This window comes from Phascolarctos cinereus, unplaced genomic scaffold, assembly GCF_003287225.1.
Source record: "Phascolarctos cinereus isolate Bilbo 61053 unplaced genomic scaffold, phaCin_HiC Scaffold_5;HRSCAF=322, whole genome shotgun sequence".
Lineage (NCBI taxonomy): Eukaryota > Metazoa > Chordata > Mammalia > Diprotodontia > Phascolarctidae > Phascolarctos > Phascolarctos cinereus.
In genome coordinates this window covers 326,743,715-326,769,463 of record NW_027555958.1, presented here as the reverse complement: position 1 = coordinate 326,769,463, position 25,749 = coordinate 326,743,715, and the positions used below count along the sequence as shown (strand labels likewise).

The 25,749-nt window shown below is 39.7% G+C and overlaps 2 protein-coding genes across 2 annotated transcripts; both read right to left on the bottom strand.

Annotated features, from left to right (window-relative positions):
- Positions 1-918: 918 nt before the first annotated feature.
- Positions 919-1,872, bottom strand: LOC110201858 (olfactory receptor 10K1-like). The gene has a single exon (XM_020977731.2). It carries the CDS (start codon positions 1,858-1,860, stop codon positions 919-921), a length of 942 nt encoding a protein of 313 aa, XP_020833390.2. The 5' UTR covers positions 1,861-1,872.
- Positions 1,873-7,899: 6,027 nt separating this feature from the next.
- Positions 7,900-8,847, bottom strand: LOC110201825 (olfactory receptor 10K1-like). Its single transcript, XM_020977706.2, is given in 2 exon segments — positions 7,900-8,751; positions 8,754-8,847. Coding segments are annotated over 2 exon segments (906 nt in total). The 3' UTR covers positions 7,900-7,939.
- Positions 8,848-25,749: the final 16,902 nt, after the last annotated feature.

Below are 25,749 nucleotides of genomic sequence, written 5' to 3'. Positions count from 1 at the left end.
AGTTGTGCTTCCAACAGTGGGGATGAATTCATGATTATTCATTCCAATGCTTTCACCTTGCCCCCTTGAAACCAAAGGAGATATATTTGCACAATGCTCAGGGAGAGATAAAAATGCAGTCTGTGGCCATGGAACAGAGGAACCAAGGATCACAGGGACTGGTGCCACCTATTCGTCCCACTGTCTCCCACACTGAACAAAAACTCCAGTGGAGCCCAGAGTGAACAATGAAAGAATAGGATAGGTGGCAAAACTGCTTCTAGAACATAAAAGCTTAAGATCTGTCATCCTTATCAGGACTGTATTTCTGATATTGATGGTCAGAGATATGATAGCTAACATTTGAATTTTTTTTAAGAAGAGACCTGTGGATTTTATTGTTCTTAGGTACTCCCAGTGGGGAACTCTATCAATGCAGATTAGCAGCTGCTCTGAAACTGACAGTCTTAAGTGTTTCCTAGGGAACTGAAGGGATAAATGACTAATCCAGGCTCACATAGCTGGTATGCATCACAGTTAGGCTGTGAACTCAACTCTTCTTGACTCTGTGACTGGCTCTCTATCTATTATGCTGTGGTGGATGCCTTGAAGCATTTATTTAAAAAAAATCTTTATGTGGATTATCACTTCAGATCCTTCCAACAACCCCATGAGATAATAAAAATACTATCATATGAATGTTCATAAATGCAACATGTGAGGCCTTTGGACTTGAGGATAGCTTTGGACATTTGGGAAATCAAAGAGAATAAGGGTTTTCCCCATGGTCATACAACTGTTATGCAAGGCATAATGAAAATCTAGTTTTGTCTTGTCTTTAAATCTTAAACTCTTTTCCTCCTAAAATCATCCAATCTCCCACCACCACAATTAGAGAGCCAGAATCAGAGACAGAAATCAAAAAGAAGAACCTGTTCTTTAATGTTTGAAACACAAGTTCTGGCCCATTAACCTCCACAGAGCTGCTTTGAACTCCTTGTTTCTCAAACTGTAAATCATGGGATTGAATAATGGGGTTAGAATGGTATAGGACACAGATATCAGAGCATCTTGGCTGGAGGTATAGTTGGTCTTAGGCCTCAGATAGATGAAGGAGGCACAGCCATAGTGGACAGTGACAACAATGAGATGGGAAGCACAGGTAGAGAAGGCTTTGTACCTGCCCACAGTGGAGGGGATCTTTAGTATGGCAGAGATGATATGGATATAGGAGGCCAGAATCAGCAGTAAGGGTATGACCAGGGCAAATATACCCAGCATGAAGATGACCATCTGACTAAGGTGAGTATGGTGGGAAGCCAGCTTGAGGACAGGGGAAATGTCACAGAAGAAGTGATGGAGCTCGTTGGAAGAATGGAAGGGCAAGTGAAATATAAGGGACGTTGTAACCAAGGCAACTGTGAAGCCACAGGCACAGGCTGCAGCTACCAGGCCCAGACACATTCTATGGCCCATCAGTACTGTGTAACGAAGAGGATTGCAGATGGCCACATAGCGGTCATAGCCCATGGCCGCCAGCAGAAAGGAGTGAGAACAGCCAAGGAAGAGGAAGGTAAGCATCTGAATAGCACAGCCCACAAAAGAGATAGTCTTCTTCTGGGCCAGCAAGTCCACTAGCATCTTGGGTACTATGATAAAAGTGTAGCATGTCTCAAATGAGGACAGAATTCCAAGGAAGAAGTACATGGGAGTATGGAGGGTTCTCTCCAGCAGGATGGTGGACAAGATCACAGCATTGATACCTAGAGTGAATAGGTAGAGGAGAAGGAACACCACAAATAATAGCTGCTGAAATCCAACCAGAGCTGAGAAGCCAAGGAAGACAAATTCACTCACATTTGTCTCATTGCTCCTCTCCATAGAGTACTTAGAAGATTCAGGAAAAGGGCTAGAAGCAGGACAATAGGAAAGAGTTCATAAAGGGAATTAAAGTATGGGGCTCTGGGTAAAGGTGACAGATGTTCCCAGGTGTTTGATCATAACTCCTGCATTCCTCCTACTGGAGTCTGAAGACAAATCTAATGACGATACAAGACAGAGTACAAAACCAAGTCATTGGCAGACAATCAGAAGATTTTATCTGGAAATCTTCTCTCAAGACTAGAATTCAGCTGGTCAATTTGTGTAATGTGACCATTCTCTTCATCAGATCCTGAAAGTAAAAGGAGTTTTGGTTTAGCAAAGGAAATCTTCAACACCCCTACATTGGCTATTAACCTTCATAACCAGGCTAGTGAGAATAAACAGGAATACTGTCCTGAACTCCATTGCCCTATTCAAGAGTAGGCAGGTATAGCCATCCTCAAAAATGTTCTCATAAAAGGCTACTCTAGGAGTTTGGAGATGAGGGGCAAAGAGGGAAGCATCTGTATTACTCACAAAGATTTGTACAAAGAAGTAAAACATCTATGGTATCATTAGCCAAAGAGAACCACAGTTTTTATGATATAGTGGGAGGAGTCTGAACACATAGATCAAGAGTCCCAGCAATGCTTTGGATATAACTTCATTTCTTTAGCCTTTAGTGTCCTCCTCTGTAAGATGAATGTCTTCAACTCACCTTGCGGAGGAGGGAGCTCCCAGTCATTGCAGTTTTTCAAGCAGAGGATAGGTAACCACCCTGAAAAACATGGACAATGGAACATCAGGATCCTTTCTGGATCTAATATTCTGTGAACTGTAAGCTCTAAATGGACCATAGACTAAGACGTCTTACTGATGTCACCCTCAGGTCCAGTACTTCTTATTCCCCAAACACCCTTTCTGAATTTTCCATAATCTCTGCTTAGATTGTGAAGAAAAAGGAAGGAAGGAAGGAAAGAAAGAGAGAGAGAAAGAGAGAAAGAAAGAAAGAAAGAAAGAAAGAAAGAAAAAGAAAGAAAGAAAGAAAGAAAGAAAGAAAGAAAAAAGAAAGAAAGAAAGAAAGAAGAAAGAAGAAAGAAAGAAAGAAAGAAAGAAAGAAAGAAGAAGGAAAAAGAGGATGAAGGGAGTCAACCTGATTGTTAGAAATATCTAAATGCAGCATAAGATGATAAGGAAGATTTTTCCCCCTTTTTTGGGGCTCTTAGAAGGAAATTTCTTTAATATTCTTCTTCTTTTTTTTTTTTTGGTGAGGCAATTGGGGTTAAGTAACTTGCCCACAGTCACACAGCTAGTGAGTATTATGTGTCTGAGGCCAGATTTGAACTCAGGTCCTCCTGACTCCAGGGCTAGTACTCTATCCACTGTGCCACCTAGCTGCCTCTTAGAAGGGAAGTTCTTAGTTTCCTTATTAAAATGTAAGCACTAATCTAATGAAAAAGTGGGTAAAGTATTCACAAGGCAGAAGCAAGTAAAGGTAGGGCAAATATTTGGTTGATTCAGGTTATCTAAAGGGACAATTTAACTAATTGAAAGGGGAAAAAAATCCACTCAGGTAGAAAGAACAGGTTTGGCCACAAACTGATATCCAATTAATTAATTAGATCCCTGTCTAAATCATCCTTCATTTGGAATAGTGTCAACATAGTCCCTGTCACACACACACACACACACACACACATATATATATATATATACCACCAACCTCTTCTCTCACCTGGGAGTCACTGACCCGGATCCTCATTTGGAAGAAGTAGCCCTTCTCTTACACTGTCCATGAGTAGAGTTCTGGCCACCATGCTGCCTCAACACAAACCAAGGTCTTGTCCTGTCAGTCCAGCTTTCCCACCATTTTTCTCCTTACTGCTCTGAAACAGGCAGTGATGTGTTTAGAAGTGTCTCTCTGGTAAACAGGTTCCAGACCCCAAAAATGAACATAAAGAGATGAGAAAAGAGCAAAGTTCTGTTTCCTCTGTTCATGAGAAGAAATGAGACAGGTCCAGGGGCCTTTGACCCTAAGCAACCTCAATATAACCAGTCTCCTTCCATCAGGCTCCTCAGTCACTAGCCATGGACAAGAATCTCGGCAGTCACACTGACCAAACATGGGGTGTGGTTCTTTATTGCTGGCAGTGTTTGCTAGTCTCCTAGCACTGGAGCTGCTGTTGTGGAGAGGTTTCACAGGGGGTAATTAACAGTCAAGTTTCTCATGGAAAATATTAACCAATTGTTCATAAGTGGTCTCAGTCCACAGTACCTGGGGATTAGGGGCCATAAACAGCAGCAGCCCATGCATCAAATGGAAGGAAAAACCTACAAGACTTGGTACATAGGTACTAACTATTGCAGTGGGAAAAAATCTTAAGACTGGATCCTCACCTGATCTCTACCATCATTTACTTTCAACAAGCCATATAGCTAATTTTCCTCCCCTGTAAAGTCTAGGTAATGTTGCCTACCCTCAGCCTTAGGGCTGGTTTGAGGATGGAGGGATTATAGATTTATAGCTGAAAGGGACTTTTAAAGTTCAGTAGATTGTATTAGATAAATCATTTATTAAGCACTTACTATGTGTCAAATTCTGGGATAAACTCAGGGAATACAAATATAAGCCTAAAGATAGTCCCTACCCTCAAGAAGCTTACATTCTAATGAAGAAAGCAAGCCAAAAAGCAGGGAGGCAATCAGGATAGATATAGTCTGTAGAGTCAGGAGCTGCCCTGGTTACAGGTAAGTATGGATAACAGGAGGTCTTCTTCAAAAAGAGGCTCAGAGGAGAAAGGAACTAACCAAACACATGAGGCAGAAATTGAAAGGCTGGGGCATGCATCCAGTATAAGAAGGCAGCTGGGGCAGAAGTTGAAAAGCAGGTGGGAAAGCCAGGAGCCTAATCCTGTAGAATGGTCATCTTATCCAACCCAATCACCTCAATTTACAGATGAGGAAACCAAAGCCCACAGAGGTCAGTCATTGCCCTTTGAAGAGGAGCAAAATGGCATCACTATGTTGGGATCAAGGTACCCTATGTCCAACTGTGGCTGATCAGACCAATATGAGCATGGAAGGCTCTACCACATGTCAGGCACAAATAGTCCACATGAACATTTGGAGTGGAGAAGTCTCTAAATTTGAACATCTCATGTTTCCTTTGAGGTAATGCAATTCTGCTTTGCTCATAAAGCACAGGGCTTTCTTTGATGGAGGCACACCATGTTGGGCAGTCTTGTGCCAATGTCTTCCATGTCTCATAATCAATTCCAAAGTTATTCAGAGAGACTTTGAGAGTGTCCTTGTATCACTTCTGCTGACCTCCATGTGAGAACTTGCCTTGTAAGAGCTCTCTGTAAAATCTTTTAAGCAAATATACATTTGGCATTACAACAACATGGCCAGCCCATCGGAATAGCAGTCTTTGCAGTAGAGTTTGAATGCTTGGCAATTCAGCTCAAGAGAGGACTTTAGTGTCTGTACCTTATCTTGCCATGTAATCTTCAGAATCTTCCAAAGACAATTCAAATGGAAATGATTCTGTTTCCTGACATGGTGCTGGTATACTGTCCAGGTTTGACAGAGGTTAAGGACTTGCCCAACGTATAAATGGGCAGAGCTGGGATTTGGAGGAGGTCCTTAGGTACCAAATCTAGTCCTCTTTCTATTTCAGCAAACTGCTGCCCTATATCAAGTGAGAACAACAAACTTTTATACTACAAAGGGTCTGTGAGCTGTGATCTCATCCATGTGGGTACTTCCTGTAGTGAGGAACAGAGCAGCTTCCCCACACTTTCTCATCTCACACAATTCTTGTCCATGTTTTCCCATAAATTCTCCACAAAGGATCTACCCAGGGTTCTGGAGGCCTTCCTTTAGATCAGAGGATCTTAACTTTCTTTGTGTCATGGATCTCTTTGGCCAAGTATGTACTGATGAATATTTAAAAACCAGCTCCCTGAGGGGGAAAAAAAGTAGGCTCTACATATTTTTAAGTTTAATCTGCATTATCAACATTTCTCTGTCTCTTAAACCTAGACAGTAACAACAACAAAAAAAAAACCTTTGAATCAAACCCTGATTTTTAGTATTTGCTAATTTCTGTGGAACAAATGCTCACACTGAAAATTTAATAATTGGCTTTCATGATCTGGTTCAAGCCTACTCCTGCTTTTGGTAGTTTGGTGAAACTTAGGAACCTTTTCTCAGAAGAATGTTTTAAAATAATTGAAAGAAAAACTAAATTCAGTTAGAGGTTAGCAAAAATAAAGATGTAATTTAAAGTCTATTCAGATAACTCCTTAGAAGGCCATGGATAATTTGATCATCTATTTTTTAATCAATTATTCTCATCATATGATTGGACCACTTCCTTTTCCTCTCAATCACTTCCTTGATTATATCCTCTAAAGAACTCCTTGATGGAATTCTCTGTCACATCATAGAGCAAATTCCCTAGAAAAGCAGTGTAGGGTGGCAATTTGAAAAGATGGCTCTGGTCAATATCGGGTTCCTAAGCAGCCCATGGAGCAATGGGCAGAATGGAATGATCACTTGGAGATGCCCTATACATGTCATCATCATTACTATGTCAATTGGTAGAAACATCTTCCAAGTTGTCCGTTTCATGAGCCCAGCTGATGGGTTTGGGCATAAAGGTGCTTCCTCCACCACTAGTGCCACCATCCTCAGAAAGGAAGTCTGTCAAGAGAGGGTCTTCCCCTTCTTATTTAGCTGAAGCCACCATGTTGAGAGAGGGAGAGAGAATGCCAAAAACATTTTAAGTATAGATTTGTGTGCAGAATGAAATGAGTAGAACCAAGAGAACATTGTATACAGTAACAATATTGTTTTAAGAACAACTTTGAGTGGATTAATCATTTTGACTGTTATAAATACCCAAATTAACTACAAAGAATTTATGAAGTTATCTGCATTCAGAGAAAGAAATGATAAATAGAAGTATATATAGAATGATTTTACATATACAGATATGTTTTTAGACACATATTTGTGTCTGATGGTAGCCATCTCTCATGGGGGAAGAGGAAAAAAGGGGAACAAAGAAATTTATATGATAACTTTATTATATATTTAAAAGGAATAGCAAATTGTACATAATAGATTTGTGTTTTCATGTGCAATCAACTTATTTTATTATACTATGTTATGGAAATGCTTATTTAAATAAAAATAAAACAAATAATTTTAAATGTAAAACTTTATGTAAATGTAAAGTTTTGTTATTCATCATGAAGGAAAGGGAATTTATTACCAAAATATCATTAAAGGCTAGTCTACACTAGAAAATTATCGAAATAATTCCAGTTTCATGAAATGGCCCCAATTGATCCAGAATAAACTAGGTAATTGAGCCCAGTCCTGGATCCACACTCAGAACTGACTCCTACAGATAAGCCCAGAACCTGGATGTGGTAGGACAAGGAGAATTAGGTTGACATAAATGAATGAGAACTGGGCTAGGAATCAGCAGACCTGAATTAGATTCTTAAATTGTTTATTGACCAGTTTTGTGACTTAGGGTAAGTTACTTCACCTGTCTAGGGCCTTGGTTTTCTCATCTGCAAATTGAGAGCATTTGACTACAATACCTCTAAGTATTCCTTCCAGCTCTTCATGTAACAATCTCCAAATCTATAGAAAGTGGAGAGAACCCTGGGCTCTAGGGAAGCAGAGGGTAGGAAGGGATATGGGAACCATTACCACATGGGCAGAAATTCCCAACTTCTGCCCCAATGAAATTGTTGAGTATGAGCTATAAAAGAATAGGAACTGATACTCTACAATGTTAAACTAAAGGAAGGATATGAAGAAATTAGTGTCATGGTTGGTTCATTTCATTTTTCAAAAGGACAAAATTCATCTCTAAATTGATTTCATCCTCACATCTAAAAAGAGTCTATCACTCAAAGTATCTTCTTTTCATTCATCTAGCAGTGATTCATTAAGACAGTCCAGTGGGTTCAACTTGCTTTCTTTGATGACTGGTCTTCCAATGATAGGACTGGAAAGAGAATTAAGGAAGGGGTGTGGTCCCTGCAACTTTAAGACAAAAGTTTTAGCCAATTGCTCACCAAAGAGCTGCTTTGAACTCCTTGTTTCTCAAGCTGTAAATCATGGGATTGAATAATGGGGTTAGAATGGTATAGGACACAGATATCAGAGCATCTTGGCTCGAGGTATAGTTAGTCTTGGGCCTCAAATAGATAAAGGAGGCACAGCCATAGTGAACAGTGACAACAATAAGATGAGAGGCACAGGTGGAGAAGGCTTTGTACCTGCCCACAGTGGAGGGAATCTTTAGGATGGCAAAGATGATATGGATATAGGAGACCAGGATTAACAGCAGAGGAATGACTAGGACCAAGACACTAAGCATGAAGATAATCATCTGACTGAGACTGGTATGGTGGGAGGCCAGCTTAAGAACAGGGGAGATGTCACAGAAGAAGTGATGGAGCTGGTTGGAGGAGTGGAAGGGCAAGTGAAACACAAGAGTGGTGATGATCAAAGCAACAGTGAATCCACAGGCACAGGCTGAAGCCACTAGTCCCAGACATGTCCCAGGACTCATCAACACTGTATAGCGGAGGGGGTTGCAGATGGCCACATAGCGGTCATAGCCCATGGCTGCCAGAAGGAAGGAGTGAGAACAGCCAAGAAAGAGGAAGGTGAGCATCTGGACAACACAGCCCAAAAAGGAAATGGTCTTCTTCTGGGACAGAAGATCTACCAGCATTTTGGGCACAATGACAAAGGTGTAGCAGGTCTCAAAACAAGACAGTATTCCAAGGAAGAAATACATGGGAGTATGAAGGGCTCGCTCCACCAGGATGGTGGACAGGATCACAGCATTGGTGCCCAGTGTGAACAAGTAGAGAGGAGGAACAACACAAACAACAGCTTCTGAAATCCAGCGAGGGCTGAGAAGCCAAGAAAAACAAATTCACTTACAGCTGTTTCATTTATCCTATCCATAGAAGAGAGATCTTTAGGGTGAGTAAAGGAAAAACAGGCCATCCAGGGGCTATAGCCTTCAATCCAAAATATTAAACTTCTTTCCCCCTCTGTAATATCTCTGTTAATAAAGCTGGAAAAAAGCCTAAAGATGAGCATTTCTTCTCACTAGCTGTCTAACCTTTGCCATTTTTGTTTCCTTACCTTCTCATTTAGCTTATTCCTTATTCCTGTGGCTATTTAATTCTTTCTTGCTTGCTTTGGTCTCCTCTTAGATAAGATTCCTCTCAGGAGCTCTGGATCTTTAGTTCCACCACTCCTACACTCTACCCCATGGTCTTCCTTGGTTCTTGTATCATAATCTCCAAGTTCTAACAACTACTCCTCAACTCTGTTTTGCATGCCTACCACCCTCATTCTCTCCTTCTACATCCTACTGTTCTTACCTCATCCTTAATCCCCCAGTCATTTGTTCATTCAAAGGTCTCATTATGGGATTGAAGTGATGTGAAGCTGTCAAAGCCTATGGTAGCAGAACATAGTATCTGTCACACGCTTTGCATATAGGCCTATTGACAGGCTATTTCATTTAGCTGACTCAGCAGTGGCTAGTCACTGAGAGCCTAACCAACCATCTGGCTAGCAACTCAATGTGGGACACTGAAACTTACGCAACCATCCACTGAGGCTGAGGAGAGCTGCAATATGAATCAGTGAAAAGAGAACCCATATCAACAAAATCATAGAATCATAGATTTAGAGTTGGAAGACATCTCAGAGACCATATAGTCCAAGTCACCTAATTGTACAGATAAGGAAACAGAAGCCTACTGAAGTTAAGTTTCTTGCCTATATAACAAAGGCAGTAAGCATCAAAGACAGGACTTGAACCCAGATCTTCTGACTCTAAAGTTTGTACTGTTTTCATTACACTATTATATGTCTTAATGGATTCTTTCCAACAAGGCTTCATTGTGTCTTATACTTCTCTTATATAAGATGTCTCATCTTTGTCATACCACTACTTCACTCAATAAATCCCAGAGGCTCCCTATTATCAACAGGTTCAATATGAAGTCCTTTATTTAACATCTAAAGCTCTTCATATCCTGGCCTCCTCCTATCTGTCCAATCTTCTTCTTGTCCAGTCTTTACTGAATTGGCACTTGTCTTCAAACTCTATGCCTTTGTAATGGCTGTCTTCTCATGACAGGAATATTTTGATTCTTCATATTACTCTTGGCTTCCCTAGCTTCCTTCAAGATTCTGCTCCAATCATACCTCCTTAAGGTGGGACCACCTTTTCCCAGTTGACCTACTTCACTTACCTTTTCCTTCCCACTGAAAGTCTCTGTGTGTGTGTGTGTGTGTGTGTGTGTGTGTGTGTGTGTGTGTGTGTGTGTGATCAGTCATTTCAATCATGTCCAACTCTTCATGATCTCATTTGGGGTTTTCTTGACAAAGACACTAAAGTATTTTGCCATTTACTTCTCTAAGAGTACCAAATGTAGATTCAAAACATTAAGTTCTGCCTCAGATATTTACCATGTGTACCTGACTACTTAGCGAGCTTTTGTAAGTTTCCATTTCCTCATCTGAAAAATGGAAATAAAATTCTAATGCTCATTACCAACATCACAGAGTTGTGATGAGAAAACTGTTTCATAAATCTTGCAAATCTGTGTAAATGTGAGCTATTGTATTTACCAAGAGGTATGTTGGTGCCAGTTTAATAGAAATAGGCAGAGAGAATGCAAATAATGTGACTACTTCGGGGGGGCTCATTATTCACAGTAACTGTAACCTAGCTATATCTCTTTATATAGAGAACAAGGATATTATAAAGCCTTTTCTGGGGATCTCTGGCAGAGGACATAGGGATATCCCACCATTTTCCTTCTGTTTTTTTTCTGGAATCTTATTCTTTGGTTGATGGTGTTTGTTCCTCTGCTTATGATTCCTTGAAAATCTGTAAAATAATGGGTAACACGCCATGACTATCTGAGGGACACAAAAAGCAGATACATTCATTCTGTATAGTCACTAATTGGTATCGACATGGCCAATGAGTTATCAGCTAAGAAAGGATAGACAGAAACATTATAAAAGTCAAATTATCTTCAGGTCAATCCATTAACTAGAAACTAAATCCAATAACACCTTCCCATAGCCAATCAGTCAAGGAAGGGAGAAAGACAGAGACAGAGACAAAGACAAAGACAGAGAGACAGACACAGACAGAGACAGACACAGAAAGAGAGAGAGAGGTTGTATTTAAGCCTAGTTCTAACCTCAATCACACCAAACTAGCAAGAAATGTATTAAATAAAGTAATGAAAATAGTAAGAAGAGAAGAAAGGAGACATTTTCTCCAAAAGACCTGTCCAACCTTCTTTTACTTTACTAAACTCAACATGGCACTCCATCATCAAATTCTATGCCTTTGTACTGGCTATCTTCCCATGACTGTAATATTCTTATTAGGGTTGAGAGAAGAATGATAAACCACAAGTCTATATTACTGGCCCATCATATCTAGTTTAGCCCACCGCTCCTTGTCTGCCTCACCAGATCTGCTCTAAATGGTTGCCATGGCATATATCATTTTTTCCCTCTCAGAGTCTCCTCTCCTCAGTGATTTAGCCAAACATCTCTCTCTCTCTCTCTCTCTCTCTCTCTCTCTCTCTCTCTCTCTCTCTCTCTCTCTCTCTCTCTCTCTCTCTCTCTCTCATACACATACACACACACACACACACACACACACACACACACACACACACACACCCCATGAAAGGAAGGTCATTGAACTCACCCAACTCTAGCACTCTGAACAATAGATAATGGAATCTATGAGTGGCAGAGTCCTGGAAGTGTGGAACTTCATTTAGCACAGTAAGGACAAAAGAAAAAAGTCTTCCAGAAATAAAGTCAAATGGCAGTTTGAGTATAAGCCCAGCAATGGCAGACACTCATTACCTCTTGGAAACTCCCTCAGCAGTGATGCAATAGCAACACCTCACTCCTTAATAGAGGATGCGATTAATTTTACCTGCCTTTAGTAATCTGGAAAGTAGAAAGAATGTAACCATGGATGAGAGACAAACTTCATTCAACACTCTAGACCATAAGGGAAATAGTATGCAACAAGAAGGTAGAGAAAGAGGTTGAGTTAAAACCCAGAGCCAAGAGAGCTGAACTTCCAAGCAGCTAAAAATCAACCAATAAAATAAAGAAAAGAAAAAATGAAAAATAAAATTAGACAATTTATTTCAGGCAATATGGCTGAGTGAAAGGACACATCTAAACCCAATTTCTCTCTCTTATTTCAAAAAAGCAAGTGCCAAATAGAATAAAGGGATAACAAATACAAAAATAAAGACTGTGGTGAAAAAAAAAGAGCATCATTGACAATGACAAACAAGAGAATAGGGGGACAATCCAGACAATCTGGAAAAGGGCACAATACAACAAATAAATGCTATAGAAAGAAGGAAGACAATCTGAAAATCCCCAATCAGGATAATGCATTATAAGAGACCCACAAAGATGATGATGGAATACCTGGGGGAAAAATCCAACCTCCAGAATGGCTCAAAAAATTAACTTCAAAACTGAAAAAAATAAGGATGGAAATTAGGGTTGTCAGAACTTTCAAAGAATTTTTTTTTAAATCAAGAATGTGGCCATTTTAAAAAATATGACAAAGATAATTTCAAATAAAGTATAAAAGAGGAATAGAAGATTTGGAGCTCAAAAGTGCAGAAGTAAAAGAAAACTGGTAGAAAAATTTTAAAAGAATACAGCTTTGAAAGAACACATGACATTTTTTCAAGTTAGGGCTATTAACTTTGATGACAAAATTCACAGAACGAATTCAAACATCATTGGTTTCCCAGCAAAATATGATGAAAAAAGAGATTTGAGAATACTTCCAAGAATAAGATTCACTACCCTTGCAAAAAAAAAAAATCTAGAAGTATTTGGAATAGAGAGAAAACTAAAATTCAATTAACTACAATCCATCACACACACACACACACACACACACACACACACACACATACACACACACATTAACTCACAAAGAAATGTGGCAACAAAATTTCTGAATATAAATATTAGTCAATATACCTTTCAGGTAACCAGAAGAGAATCCTCCAGATTTTAGAAAATCAGTATAAGTCTTGCAAGATAGTTCCTTATTTGTGGGAAATCAAGGAGATAATTGGGATGTGATGTTCTAAAAAGAAAAGATTAATTTGGACTACCAAATAAAATTCTACAAAACTGAGTTTAATCATCAGTGGGGGAAAAAAAGACAAAATTAAATACTTGCCTTCTCAAGGAGGGGAGTGAGATGGGAGAGAGGGACAGAATTTGGAACTAAAAATTTTTTTAAGTAGTTGCTACAATTTTACATATAATTGGGAAATATTTAATGAAATAGATAAAAATATTTTAAAAAGATACACTTCCAACAAAAAAGAATAGTTTCAACATTTCCCTCAAAAGAAACCAGAGATAAGCAAGAAATTTGAAACTCATTATATAAATCAAAATAAACACAAGAAAGGTAAATGATCATAGCTGGAAGGGGGAAAAAGCAAAGCAATAAAATCAGTCCTGTAATGATTCCAGTACAAAGACAAAGATTTTAAAAACCAAACACATCATTGAAGATCAGTGAAATAACAAAAAGAAACCATTTACAAGGAAAAAACTCTAAGGGACAAAAGATCTTAGGGGGTTCAAAAGAATCAGGAGGAAGAAAAGAGGAAGAATTGAATTACTGTGTATTGGACTAAAGATCACATCCCTTGTAAGGAAATCAGTAACTAGGGACATGAGAAAGTACAGAGGAAAGTTGCTTGGGTGGGAAGAGGGGGTCGGGGAAAAGTGCAGGATCCAGATATAAACTTCCACATGAGGCAAAAAGGATTATTGATCTTTCAGTTTCTCTAAAAGAAACTGTTCTAGAGGGGGCAGCTAGGTGGCACAGTGGATAGATTACTGGCCCTGGATTCAGGAGGACCTGATTTCAAATCTGGCTTCAGACACATAACACTTACTATCTGTGTGACCCTGGGCAAGTCACTTAACTCCGTTGCCTAACCAAAAAGAAGAAAGAAAAGAAAAGAAAAGAAACTGTTCTAAAGGGGAAGACTTGTCTTAGAAGAAAAGGGAAATAGTACTGGGGATGGGGCATGGATCTAGAATAAGGAAGAGGAGTCAATACTAACTATGAAGGGAGATTTCTCCTAGGGTTTCATGACATAATTCTCCAGGCAAGGGGAGTGTGAAGGGGACACACAATAGGTTTAATTCACAGCAAAAACAACTTTTAAGAACCCATGTCTCTGAGCAGGTGTGATAGTTCTCAGGACCACTTGCCACCCCAAGGAATGGAATACCTAGACTCCAGGGGCGGACAAGTGAATAGGCAGGCAAAGGTCCAAAGACAGGATTTACTTGCATTAAGATGGGCAGGTGGTGAATAAAAAGGTGTAGAGTAAGACTAAATCCCTCAACATAAAATACAGAGTGCCTTCTATCACCCCATGCTGCCTCCTTAGTGAATACATGTTTCTGGTTTAAGGCTGCTTAGAAGAAAGTTCTTCCAAAAGAAAAAAAAAATTAAAAGAAATAATGTAAGGGAAAGACCTGCAAATATACTAGTAGACACATACATAAGAAGAAAAGTCTTTTGTCTTCCAAAAACTCCATTTCGTATGAAAGTTATGGAAAGATCAAAGAAAGAACACAGCACAAAGCTCATCACTGGGAATTACATCCTATATTAGCCTAGAAAGGGAAAAAAGCAAGAAAGAGAATGAATCAAATTGCCGCTTTTTGGAAAATGGAGTAGTAAATGAATGTTGCTCTAAGATTGTCAATAGGGGTAGAGGAAAGAGGGGAGATGTCTGAATAATACCTTTAGCTGGACTGGGAAAGAAAAAGGAAGGGAAGGAAGGAAAGAGAGAGAGAGAAGGAAGGAAGGAAGGAAGGAAGGAAGGAAGGAAGGAAGGAAGGAAGGAAGGAAGGAAGGGAAGGAAAGGATAAAGGGAGGAAGGAAAGGAGGGAAAAAAAGAGGGAGGGAGGACCTAGACCACTTGAGAGGCAGATTTTATGTTCAACATCAGGAAAAACTTCCTAAGAATTCTAGCTGTCAAAAATGATAATAACAAAATGGGGTATTTGTAAAGTACTTTGCAAATATTAAAATGCTATATAAATGCTAGCTACTAATTTTTTAAATGGGCTACCTTGCAATGAAGGATGGGCAAAAAGAGTGAATTCCATATTATTAAAGATTTCCAGAGAGGCTACATAGCCATTTGTTGCAGATGTAGATAAGATTTATGATTTCAGTTACAGTTGGATTAGATGACACATGAAGTCTGTTCCAACTGAAGTTTGTGATGCCTCAGAAATATCACAATCAAATGTACATGAAAGTGGTTTGGAAGCTATAATGTGCTATAAAAATATAAAGGGCTATTATAACTTCCCCATCTTATTCTCATACCAGTTCAGGACCAAGGGAAATGGTGATTTGGTAATTAATTACCCAGATCATTTGGCCCATCAAGAAACTGAAGTGGATGCTAATTCAAGTTCAAAAATAAATTTCTTTGGCCTAATTTGCCTGGTTCATTGGAATGATGCAGGATCAGCCTAGCCCTTGAGTCAAACTTTTGCCTTAAGTCTCTCGCCTGAATCACAGAATTTTAGAAATAGAAAGAATCCCAGTGGTCATGAAATCCAATCCAAATCAAAAAAAGAATGTGATCACAACATACCCCATAAATTGTCATCTACTTTCTACTTAAAGACTTCTAATGAAGGGGAAAATATTCCTCCTGAAGCAACCCATTCCACTTTGGGATAGTTTGGGAAAGTTCTTTCCTGACATGAAGATTAAATTTGCCTCTTTGCAGCTTCCATCCATTACAGCTTCTGATTCTGCCCTTGAGGGCCAAACTGAACAAGTCCATTGGACTGTGTGAGCTCTTACATTAGACCGTTGAATCCTTGAGATCAGGGACTGTTTCTCCTTTTCTTTTGTGTCCCCAGAGCTTAGCTCAGCAGCTGGGAGATAGTAGGTTTATTAAATGCCTATTTTATGTCAGAAACTGTGCTAAGTGCTGGAAATAAAAAGAAAGGCAAAACAAGTGTTATTCACCCACTCACTGTTAAGTCTAATCCCTTTTATACGTGAAAACTTTTAGATACTTAAGGGACTATTATGACCTCTCTGTGTCTGCTCTTCTCTAGGCTAAACACCCTTAATTTCTTCAATCCATGCTCGTGTAATATGTACTCATTGACCTACACCATCCTCTCTGCCCTCCTCTGAATATTGTCTTACTAATGAATGAATGAATAAATGAGCGAGTGAAAATTATGGCCATAAATTTGAACCTGGAAGAGACCTTAGAGGCCATCAAGTTCAATCCTCTCATTGTACACATGAGGAAACTGAGGCAGGAAAAAAAAATTGAGTGACTTAAACAGGGTCATAAAGCCAGAATTCTGTCCACTATGCAATGCAGAACCAATGGAAAAGAAGCTTTAGTGTCCAGAACTGAATGTAACATTCCAGATAGGTTCTGAACTGGAAGGAATATTAATATTCTAGTCTCTCTATGTCCTGCTTCCTGAAGTATCTAGGGTCTCTTGTTCAATGACTTCAACATAAGATCTTGTGGCTGGTCAAATGAGCTTGACAGGAAGGTCATCAGATCAATACCACAGTCTGACTTTGTGCCTGACCCATGTCTGTGCCTGCTTCCTGAATTCTATATCATAATTCTAGCCCAGTGAATCCTAAATATCCTAATGCCTAAGCTTCTAATTGCATCTGCTTGACCACTGAGTCTCTCTAGAGGGGAAACTTATAAATTTTCATTAACAGCCTTTTAATGTACCAGTTCTAGCCTATGGCAGGTGCAGAGATCCAATTATCCATATAGTACAGTTATCTAACCAGCACATCTTTCTGGGCCTCATGGACAATATCTGTATCTACAACTAAATGCAAATGGAAGATTGAATAATTTATCCAATAAATTTGGCCTGAGAAGGAAGTCAATTCAGGTAAAGGGGATTTCTTTTTTATAAAGTCACAGTGCATTCAGTCTAAATTAATTGGATGACCCTAGAAGAAGTAGTAGACAATCTCAGCTGTGGCATGCATGGACCAGGAGTGTGACTATGGACAAAGCAAAAGACTTTTGGGGGGCCTCGGTTTTCTTATCTATAAAATGAGAATAATACACTACTTCCTTTAAAAACATTTTGTGAAACAAATGTTTCGTAAACCATAAAGTACTCTATAACTCTGAGATGGTATTATTCTGCATGACCCCAGAGAAAAGAACTAGAACAAATAGGTAGAACATATATTTTGATTCAACATAAGGACTTTATGTAATCAGAAATATCCAAAACTCACCAAGATGGTACATCCTCTGTACTGGAGGTTTTCAAACAATACATGAATGGTCATTTAATAATGAAGTTGTATAAGGGATTCATGCATCACATAAGTGTTTGGACAAGATTACCTTTATATCCTTGTCCAACACAGCAATTCTGTGACTCTATTACTTTGTGAACTTCCCTCCACCCACCTGGAGGCTGTGAGACTCTTTTCATTTCTATTGAGCTCCCACCTGGTAAAAGGAAATCCTCAGCTGCTATCATGAAGGAGGCAGCCCCAGTTTCTCAGAAGGAAGCATCCCTGTGCTGTGGCATCATTAGGATCTTATCAAGGAGTGGGGTATGGGGGCAGAAGGAAGCTTCAGGTTCTTTTGCAAGCAGGTGTTTAAGGGAGGAAACAGACAGATATGTGCTCTCAGAAAGAGACCCCCAGGCTGGATGACAATGGATCAGAACCCCTATAGAGGTCACCCTCACAGTGTCTCCTGATCTTTCCCCAAGTGCCTTATCTGGTTTCCTCATGACCTTTCACAGAACAATACTTGAAATATGAACTCATGGGAAGTCCTGGGCATGATCACAGCCAGCCCAGAGTGAGGAAAAAACATACCTGTTGACTGTGTTTGAGTTCTGAAGAAGAAACTACCAAGGTGTAGAGTGGGGAGAATGGTCAAGATAGAGGTATGTGCATATGGGGAAAGAAATATGGACTTCAATTTTGGCTTTTTTGCCACTAAGGTAACATTGTTGTGTCATGTTTCAATCACATCTGACTCTTTGTGACCCGCTTTGGGGTTTCCTTGGCAAAGACAATAAAGTGGCTTGCCACTTCCTTCTCCAACTTATTTTACAGATGAGATACTGAGGCAAATGGGATTAAGTGACTTGCCCAGGGTCATACAGCCAGATTTGAACTTATGAAGATAGAGTCTTCCTGATTCCAAGCCCAGTGAACCTGTTCCACCTAGCAACCAAAAGTGATTTCAAAAGTAAAGTAATTTAGCTACTCTTTGTCACAGCTTTCTCATTGGCCAAATGGATTAATTAGACCCACCCTACATATGTCATCCTTTGTTGTGATGATCAAAAAAAGGAAACCTAGAGTCTGAAAGTAGGTTGAAAGTACAAGTTAACACAGAAATGGGAGCATTTCTTTCTGTTTTGACCTGTGATTTCATCAGCATAAAGGATTCCTGGTGTGAAAACTCCCCTACCAAAGCATATCAACAATTGTTTGTAGGTTCTTGGAGAATTGGCCAAGATGTTGAAAAGTGAAGTGATTTGCCTGTTGTCATGTAATACATATTAGACAGATGATTTGCTTCCTCACTCCAAGACCAGCCTTCTATCCAATACACCACACTCTGTTATTACTCTTAACATGGGTCTCAAATCACTGTCTAAATCCCATCAGAGCAGAGGACAGTATATTAGTCTGTTCAGTGCAGCTCTTTTTCTTTTATATACAGAAAGAAATGGAGATTAGGTAATGATTCAGCTCATTTAGGTTGTATAGAAAGTCCATCTAGATACCAGAGGATGAAAATCCACTTTAGCACCTCAATGACAAGGTTTGGCATTGATGTAGCAGCACTGGGTGAGATCCTCACCAGTTGCCCCTCCCTTGATGTGGTGCAGGCATGAGCTCTATGGGTCCCTCTTACCTGGAAGCTACAATGATAGGGATTCCCTGAGAAGAGTTCTATTGTCCTCACTCACTGCCAGTCTTCCCAAATGGCAATGTGACAGATGTTCCAGCCCAAGTTGATGCTCCAACTGCCCAGCGTGCTTCCTCCCAAATATGTCACAGATGGGCTTCCCAGTGTTATCTGTTAAAAGCAGCTAGCAAACCAGGTGCCTGACAAAAAAGGTGGACAAAAGGTGATGAGGAAGAAGAAAAGGAAATGAACCTTTGTCCATGGCAGGCAATGGTTTGGAATGAGTCAGAGGTTTTGACCATCATCAGGACAATGACCCTCCTCCCTCCATTGCTCTCCTCTTCCTCCCTGGCCACAAAAGTGAGTCTCCAAGTTGTCAGTGACTACGGGCTAGGGTTCTTAATGTTGAGAGGTAAGTTTCCTGGTCTCCTGGCAATGGAGTTGCTGCTGCGGAGAGGTTTCACAGGGGATAATTAGCAATCAAGTTTCTCATGGAAAATAGTAACCATTTTCTCACGAGTGGTCTCAGTTTTAGGGGCCCTTGGAGACTCAAAGGCCATGAACATCTCATAATGACAATCCACATTTGGATAGTAGTTTACATGTATAAAGCACTTCATAGTCTCATCTCAACTGCTCCTCACAGTGAGTCTGTGAGGTAGGTAATGTAATTATTAGCATACCCACTTTATGGATGAGGAAACTGAGGCATATAAATGTTAGGTGCCTCACCCAAGGTCAAACTGCTATTAAGTGGCAGAGCTGGAAATAGATTCCATGCCTACTCTGTTTATGCAAAACTCAATGTTCTTTCAATTATATCAAACTTCCCCTGGTCATTATCACCCCCCTGTCAGATACAAAGACTCTCTCCACATCTCTCATTCTTTTTTTTTCTTTCTTAAATGAGTTTTTATTGATGTCTCTCTTTTTTTGCATCACCACAGTTTTCTCCAGTATTCCTCCTATTGTCCATCCCACAGAGACAACCCATATAATAAATAGCATTTCTAAAGATAAAAGAAAAACAAAAGACATGGAAAAATCAACACAAGCAATCAATACATTGAAAATTTTTTTAAAAACACTTGCAATGTGTACCACCTGTGAACCTACCACCTCCATGAAGGAGTAGATTGGGACCATCCTCTCATTTCTTTTTACAAGTCATGATTGATCTTTATATTTTGTCCATATTCACTTCCGATTTCTTGGTGTGGCTGTTCTTTCCATTTACATAGTTGTAGTCACTGTGTATATTGTTTTCTTGACTCTGTTTCATTCTGCATCAGTTCATGTAGATGTTTCTATGCTTCTCTGTATTCAACATATTCACCATTTCTTACAGCATAGTCGCATCCCATTACATCCATGTTCCTCATTTTCCTCATATGTAAAATGAGGGAGTTGGACTCAGTGGCCTCCAAGGTCCTTCCAGCTCGACCACTATGATCTCAGTGAAGATTCCCTCTGTGCACCAATTATACTGGGGCAGGGGGGCAGAGGGGTGGCTACTGACATCCTTTCCCACTCTCATATTTTATGATTTTATGATTTTGTGATGTAGTGGCATAAGCATTGGGTCTGGAGTCAATTGATCCTGAAATCAAACCACAGCGCTTACTTATTAGCATGAACTTGACCAAGTTACTTCTCCAGACCTCAGTTTCCTTACAAAAAAAATGAGGAGGTTGAAATAGGCAATTGCTGAACTTTAATCTTCCAATTCTAAATCCTGTACACAGATGGCATGTTTTATATTCAGGATCTTCCTTGCCAGAGGCAGAAATGTTATAGGAAATTAGTGCTATATTCTAGGAAACAAGTCCTGCCTTGTGGAGACTCTGTCTTCCTTCCTTCCTTTCTGATGAGGTAGACTGTTGGCTCTCTGTTCCTCAGGCCATTTGAGGGATGCCTTCTGCCTCCATCTCTCTCAGGATGGCCCCATACTCTATTGGATCATACTCACCTCAAGGAATGGTGGCATTTTTTTTGTTATATTTTTATTTGTTTCATTTATTTATATTTATGTTTATATTTGTTATATTTCCCCCAGCATTAAACACCGTGCCTTATTCAGGTAGAGGTTGGAACAGATAGCTTCTGGGGTCCCTTTCAACCCTGAGACTTTGTGATTCTATAAAATATTTGCCAGATTTAACTTAATTTAATTTGAATAGAAGTCAGTCAATAAACATTTATTAAGTGCCTACTATGTGCCAAGCATTCCAGAGCAGAATGAAATGAGACAGAAACCAAGCATCATTATCTTCACCATCACTAAATTTATGTTTAGATTAGAGTATGCAGAATATTTTCCAATCAGTCAGTCAACAAGTATTTATTATACATGTACTATGTGCCAAGCATTGTGCTAAGTGCAGGAGACATAAAGAGAAGCAAAAACAGTACCTGCCCTCAAGGAGTTTATATTCTAAAGGGGGGAACAACAGTGGGGAAAAGGTACAAGGAACAAAGAATATTTTATTGTCATCATTATCATTTGTACCCTGCCTCAAAGTGTGCAGAGTCCTTTCAATACATGTTCTCAACTCCTAGCCTGGGTGGTGCTTCCCCTTCACTCAGGTGGCTAAGTCATTTGAGTCTTAAGAGACCTCCCCTCAGCCAGCCTAGGACCTGAGACTATATGCAAGAGCCTTCAGTGTGAGAAAAGGCCACTAATTCCTCCTCTTCGGTGAAAGACATTTCCTTAAGCTGAGTGCCAAGAAACTCCTTTAACTCCCTCTGGGCCTAAGCTGACTGACTTTGAGTAAAGGAGCTTTGGGCCCAGAGCCTTTTTTTTAAATCAAGTTATCTTCACATTTATTGATTATGTCAATGATTATGTGTCCTCTCACATCCTGGGATTCTGAGGCATCCTACACTTTCCCAGGGGGCTGATGCAGTTTTTGTTTGTTTGTTTCCAGAAGCAACCAGTTTTAGAATTTAGGGTTTTCCATGAGTTCAGGAACATGTTTGCTCAAAATTAGATATAAGAACTGATCCTGATTCGAATTGTTAAACAACCAGTTTATGTTGCACATGAACACCTAAATCAAGATGCCAACCAATCATTTGGTTGGTTGGACATTATAGACATAAGCATAGAGTAGCACATAACATAATAGAAGACCTTTGCACTTAGAATCAGAACACTTGGGCTTAAGTGTCAATTCTGTTGCCTAGGTGACCTTGAAAATGTAACTTCACCTTTCCTGGGCTTCAGTTTCTTCATTTGCACAATGAGACCATTGGACTAGATGATCTCTAAGGTTATCTTCTGATTCTAAAGGAAAGAACATAGACTCTGTAGACAGAGAAAATAAGGTGAGGCCTCACTTCTGACACTTACTACTTGTGTGACCTTAGGCAAGTCATTTAAACTCTCTGGGCCTCAGTTTCCCCATCTCTAAGGGGTTGGCCTCTGTGTTCTTTTCTAGTTCTATGTCTATGATCCTATGATCTTGTGAAAATTGAATTTGTATAATAAAAGTAGTAATCACAAAAGCCATCGATTCTTCTCTCACAGGGCTGGGCAATCTCCCCAAAGTAAGCTGGACCTCTTCTAATATACCAAAGCATTCAGAAGTTGCTAGAGGCTCAGATCACTGATATTCATTCTCTCTCTCTCTCTCTCTCTCTCTCTCTCTCTCTCTCTCTCTCTCTCTCTCTCTCTGTCTCTCCACATCTCTCAATAGGTCTCTCGATCTCAATTATGCCCCCTTGTGGGGGCCCCCAGATAGATTCTTTGCTTGGGGTTCCACTCTTAGGAAAAAGGAATTAGCTCCCTATGGTCTTCCTCAACCTAGGAGCATGAATAGAATAACATTGTCCAAACTATCTTTCTCTTTTCAGTCCCCCCCTCCCAGAGACCTCAGGTATCCAAAGGGGAATACTTTCTGCCCAACAGGCCAAGCAATCTACCATGATACCACTAGGCAGAGTTTCTTGGATCAGTAATAATAATTCATTTATACTGAGCTCATTTAAGGTTGTGCCAGATGTGCTTGGGCATGCCTTAATGTCTCAAAAACATTTTGTTATTTTATTTATCATTTTTAAATTTATTTTTAAGTTCATTTGTTATTTTTAATCCAGTTTAGTTAACTTTTCATTTCTTTAATTTTATATAAAAAATTATGTATCTTATGATTGAATATTCAATAAAAATTCTCCTGAAAAAATCAAATAGATGTACAGCCCAATGAAATGTGCTATGCATAGCTACGGGCTTTAAGTTTCATACAGTGTTTTGAAAACAACCTTGTGAGATAAGTAGTATTAATATTATCCTACTTTTATTCATCCATTTGTTCAACGTGCCTTTATGAAATTCTGACTACGTAGCAATCACTAACTTCAGGCACTGGAGATATAAACACAAAATTGCTATAGATTTTGCCAATGGTGAGGTGCCAACTTCTATGGGCCCTGGAGACCCAGTGGTTAAATTTGCAGTGAACATTTATGCCTTAGAATTTGGCAGGCTTTGCAAATAAATCATGGCTTGATTTATTGTTTTCTTGATTATCTAGACCTTTAAAATGATGGAGAAAATGTCCAATAGGAGCCCTGTTCTTTAAGTATGTTCATTCTCTTCTATTTGGTATAAACCTGTCAGTTCTTAAGAAGCCTGCTTGTGGAATACCCCATTCTGAAATTCCCCAGTTCCCCAGGTTCACAACCAAGGAATCATCCTCTACCCTACCCTCTGTCACCTCCTACCCTTAACCTCATACCCAATCTATTGCCAAGTCTTGCCAATGTTTACCTTTCTAACATCTTTCTTGTATTCTCCTTTCTCTCCTCTGATACTGCCACCATCCCAGTGCAGGCCCTCATCACCTCTCATTATTGCAATAGCCTTCTGGTCAGTCAATCTCCTTGCCACAAGTCTCTTCCCACTCCAGTCCACTCTCCAACCAGTGGTCAAATCGATATCCTAAAAAGCAGGTCTGATCACATCATGCCCCTATTCAAAAACTCCACTGATTCCCTATTACCTCCAAAAGCAAGTATAAACTATTCTGTTTTGCATTCAAAACCCTTCATAACCTAGCCCCCTCCTACCTTTCTAGTCTTCTTATACCTTCCTCACTTCCAGGCACTCTATAATGCAGCAATACTGGCCTCATTGTTCTTCCCACAAAACAAGCCACCTCCCCATTCCCTGCATTTTCACTGGCTGTCCCCCATGCTTGGCATTATCTTCTAACTCATCTCTTCCTCCTGCCTTCCCTGACTTTCTTCAGTGCCAGTGAAAACCACACTATCAAAAACCTTTCTCCATCCCCCTTAATGCCAGTACCTTCCGTTTCTTAAGGATCTCTGACTTATTCTGTATGTATTTTGTTTGTACATAGTTGTTTTCACATCATCTCCCTCAATATACTGCGATCTCTGTCTTTAGTCTTTCTTTATATTCCCCGTGCCTGGCACATTTTTTATTGTGTGGTCATTTTGGTTGTATCCAACCCTTTGTGACCTCATTTGGGGTTTTCTTGACAAAGATACTGGAGTGGTTTGCCATTTCCTTTCCCAGACTATTTTACAGATGACGAACTGAGACAAACAGTTAAGTGACTTGTTCAGCGTCACACAACTAGTAAGTGTCTGAGGCTTTGAACTCACGGAGATGAGTCTTCCTGATTCCAGGCCCAGTGCTCTATTCACTACACCAGCTAGCTGCTCTGGCACATAGCAAGACCTTAATCAATGCTTACTTACTGCTGGTACTAGCATCACTAGGGCCAGGTTGGGAACGTGGGAATAGGCAAATGCAGTTTAGTGTTGTGCTTCCGCTGCTGTTTCTCAAGCCTATCCTGGAAAATGAAGACTCCCCTTTCAGCTTTCTCACCAGTCAAATGCCTCAACATCCTCTGAAGTCCTCCCACTCTGCTAGTCCCTCCCCTATTACTGTAGATCCCCATTATAAGAAGCAAGTGGATGGGGCAGCTAGGGGGCATAGTGAATAGAGCATTGGCCCTGAATATAGAAGAACTTGAGTTCAAATCTGACCTCAGACACATGACACTTATTAGCTGTGTGACCCTGGGCAAGTCACTTAACCCTATTGCCTAGCCAAAAAAAAAAAAAGAAGAAGCAAATTGATAGAATATTGAATCAAACTGATAGAATATTGGAGTCAGAGTCAAGAAGACCTGGGTTCAAATTCTGCCTCATATACTTAATAATTATGTGAACTCCCAACAAATGCCTTATCAGTTTACTTTTGTATGTTAATCCTCTCTGTTAGATTGTAAACTCCTTGAGGGCAGAAACTATCTTTGTATCTGTATCCCTAGCACTTAGCCCAGTACCTGGCACATAATGGGCTCTTAATAAATGATTATTGACTGACTAACCCACCTTGAGCAAATCACTTAACTTTTCTCTGCCTCAGTTTCTTCATCAGTAAAATGGGAGTATTAATCACACTTATGAGGATCAAATGAGATAGCATATATAAAGCACTTTTTAACTTTTAAGGTGGTAGGTAAATGCTAGCTGTTCCAGGATATGAGGTTTAAATTTTGGAATTTAATTTTAAGTGTGTTTTAATTTAATTTTGAATTCAATTCTGGAAAACCATGGAATTCATCCCATCCAACTCCCTCATTTCACAGATGAGAAAACTTTGGGCCAAATAGCCTAAATGACTCTCCCAATGTCACAGGTAGCAAGTGTCAAAGCCAAGATTTGAACCAAGGTCTTCTGATTCTAGACATAGTGCTCTTCTCACTGTACTACCCTGCCTCCCAAGCAAAAGCACCAAGGAGGAATCTTCTCCTCCCTTTCCAGTGTCCTGGAGATTTCTGATTTT

Coding starts and splice junctions, on each gene's coding strand:
- LOC110201858 (XM_020977731.2), bottom strand. CDS start 1,860: ATGGAGAGGAGCAATGAGACAAATGTGAGTGAATTTGTCTTCCTTGGC.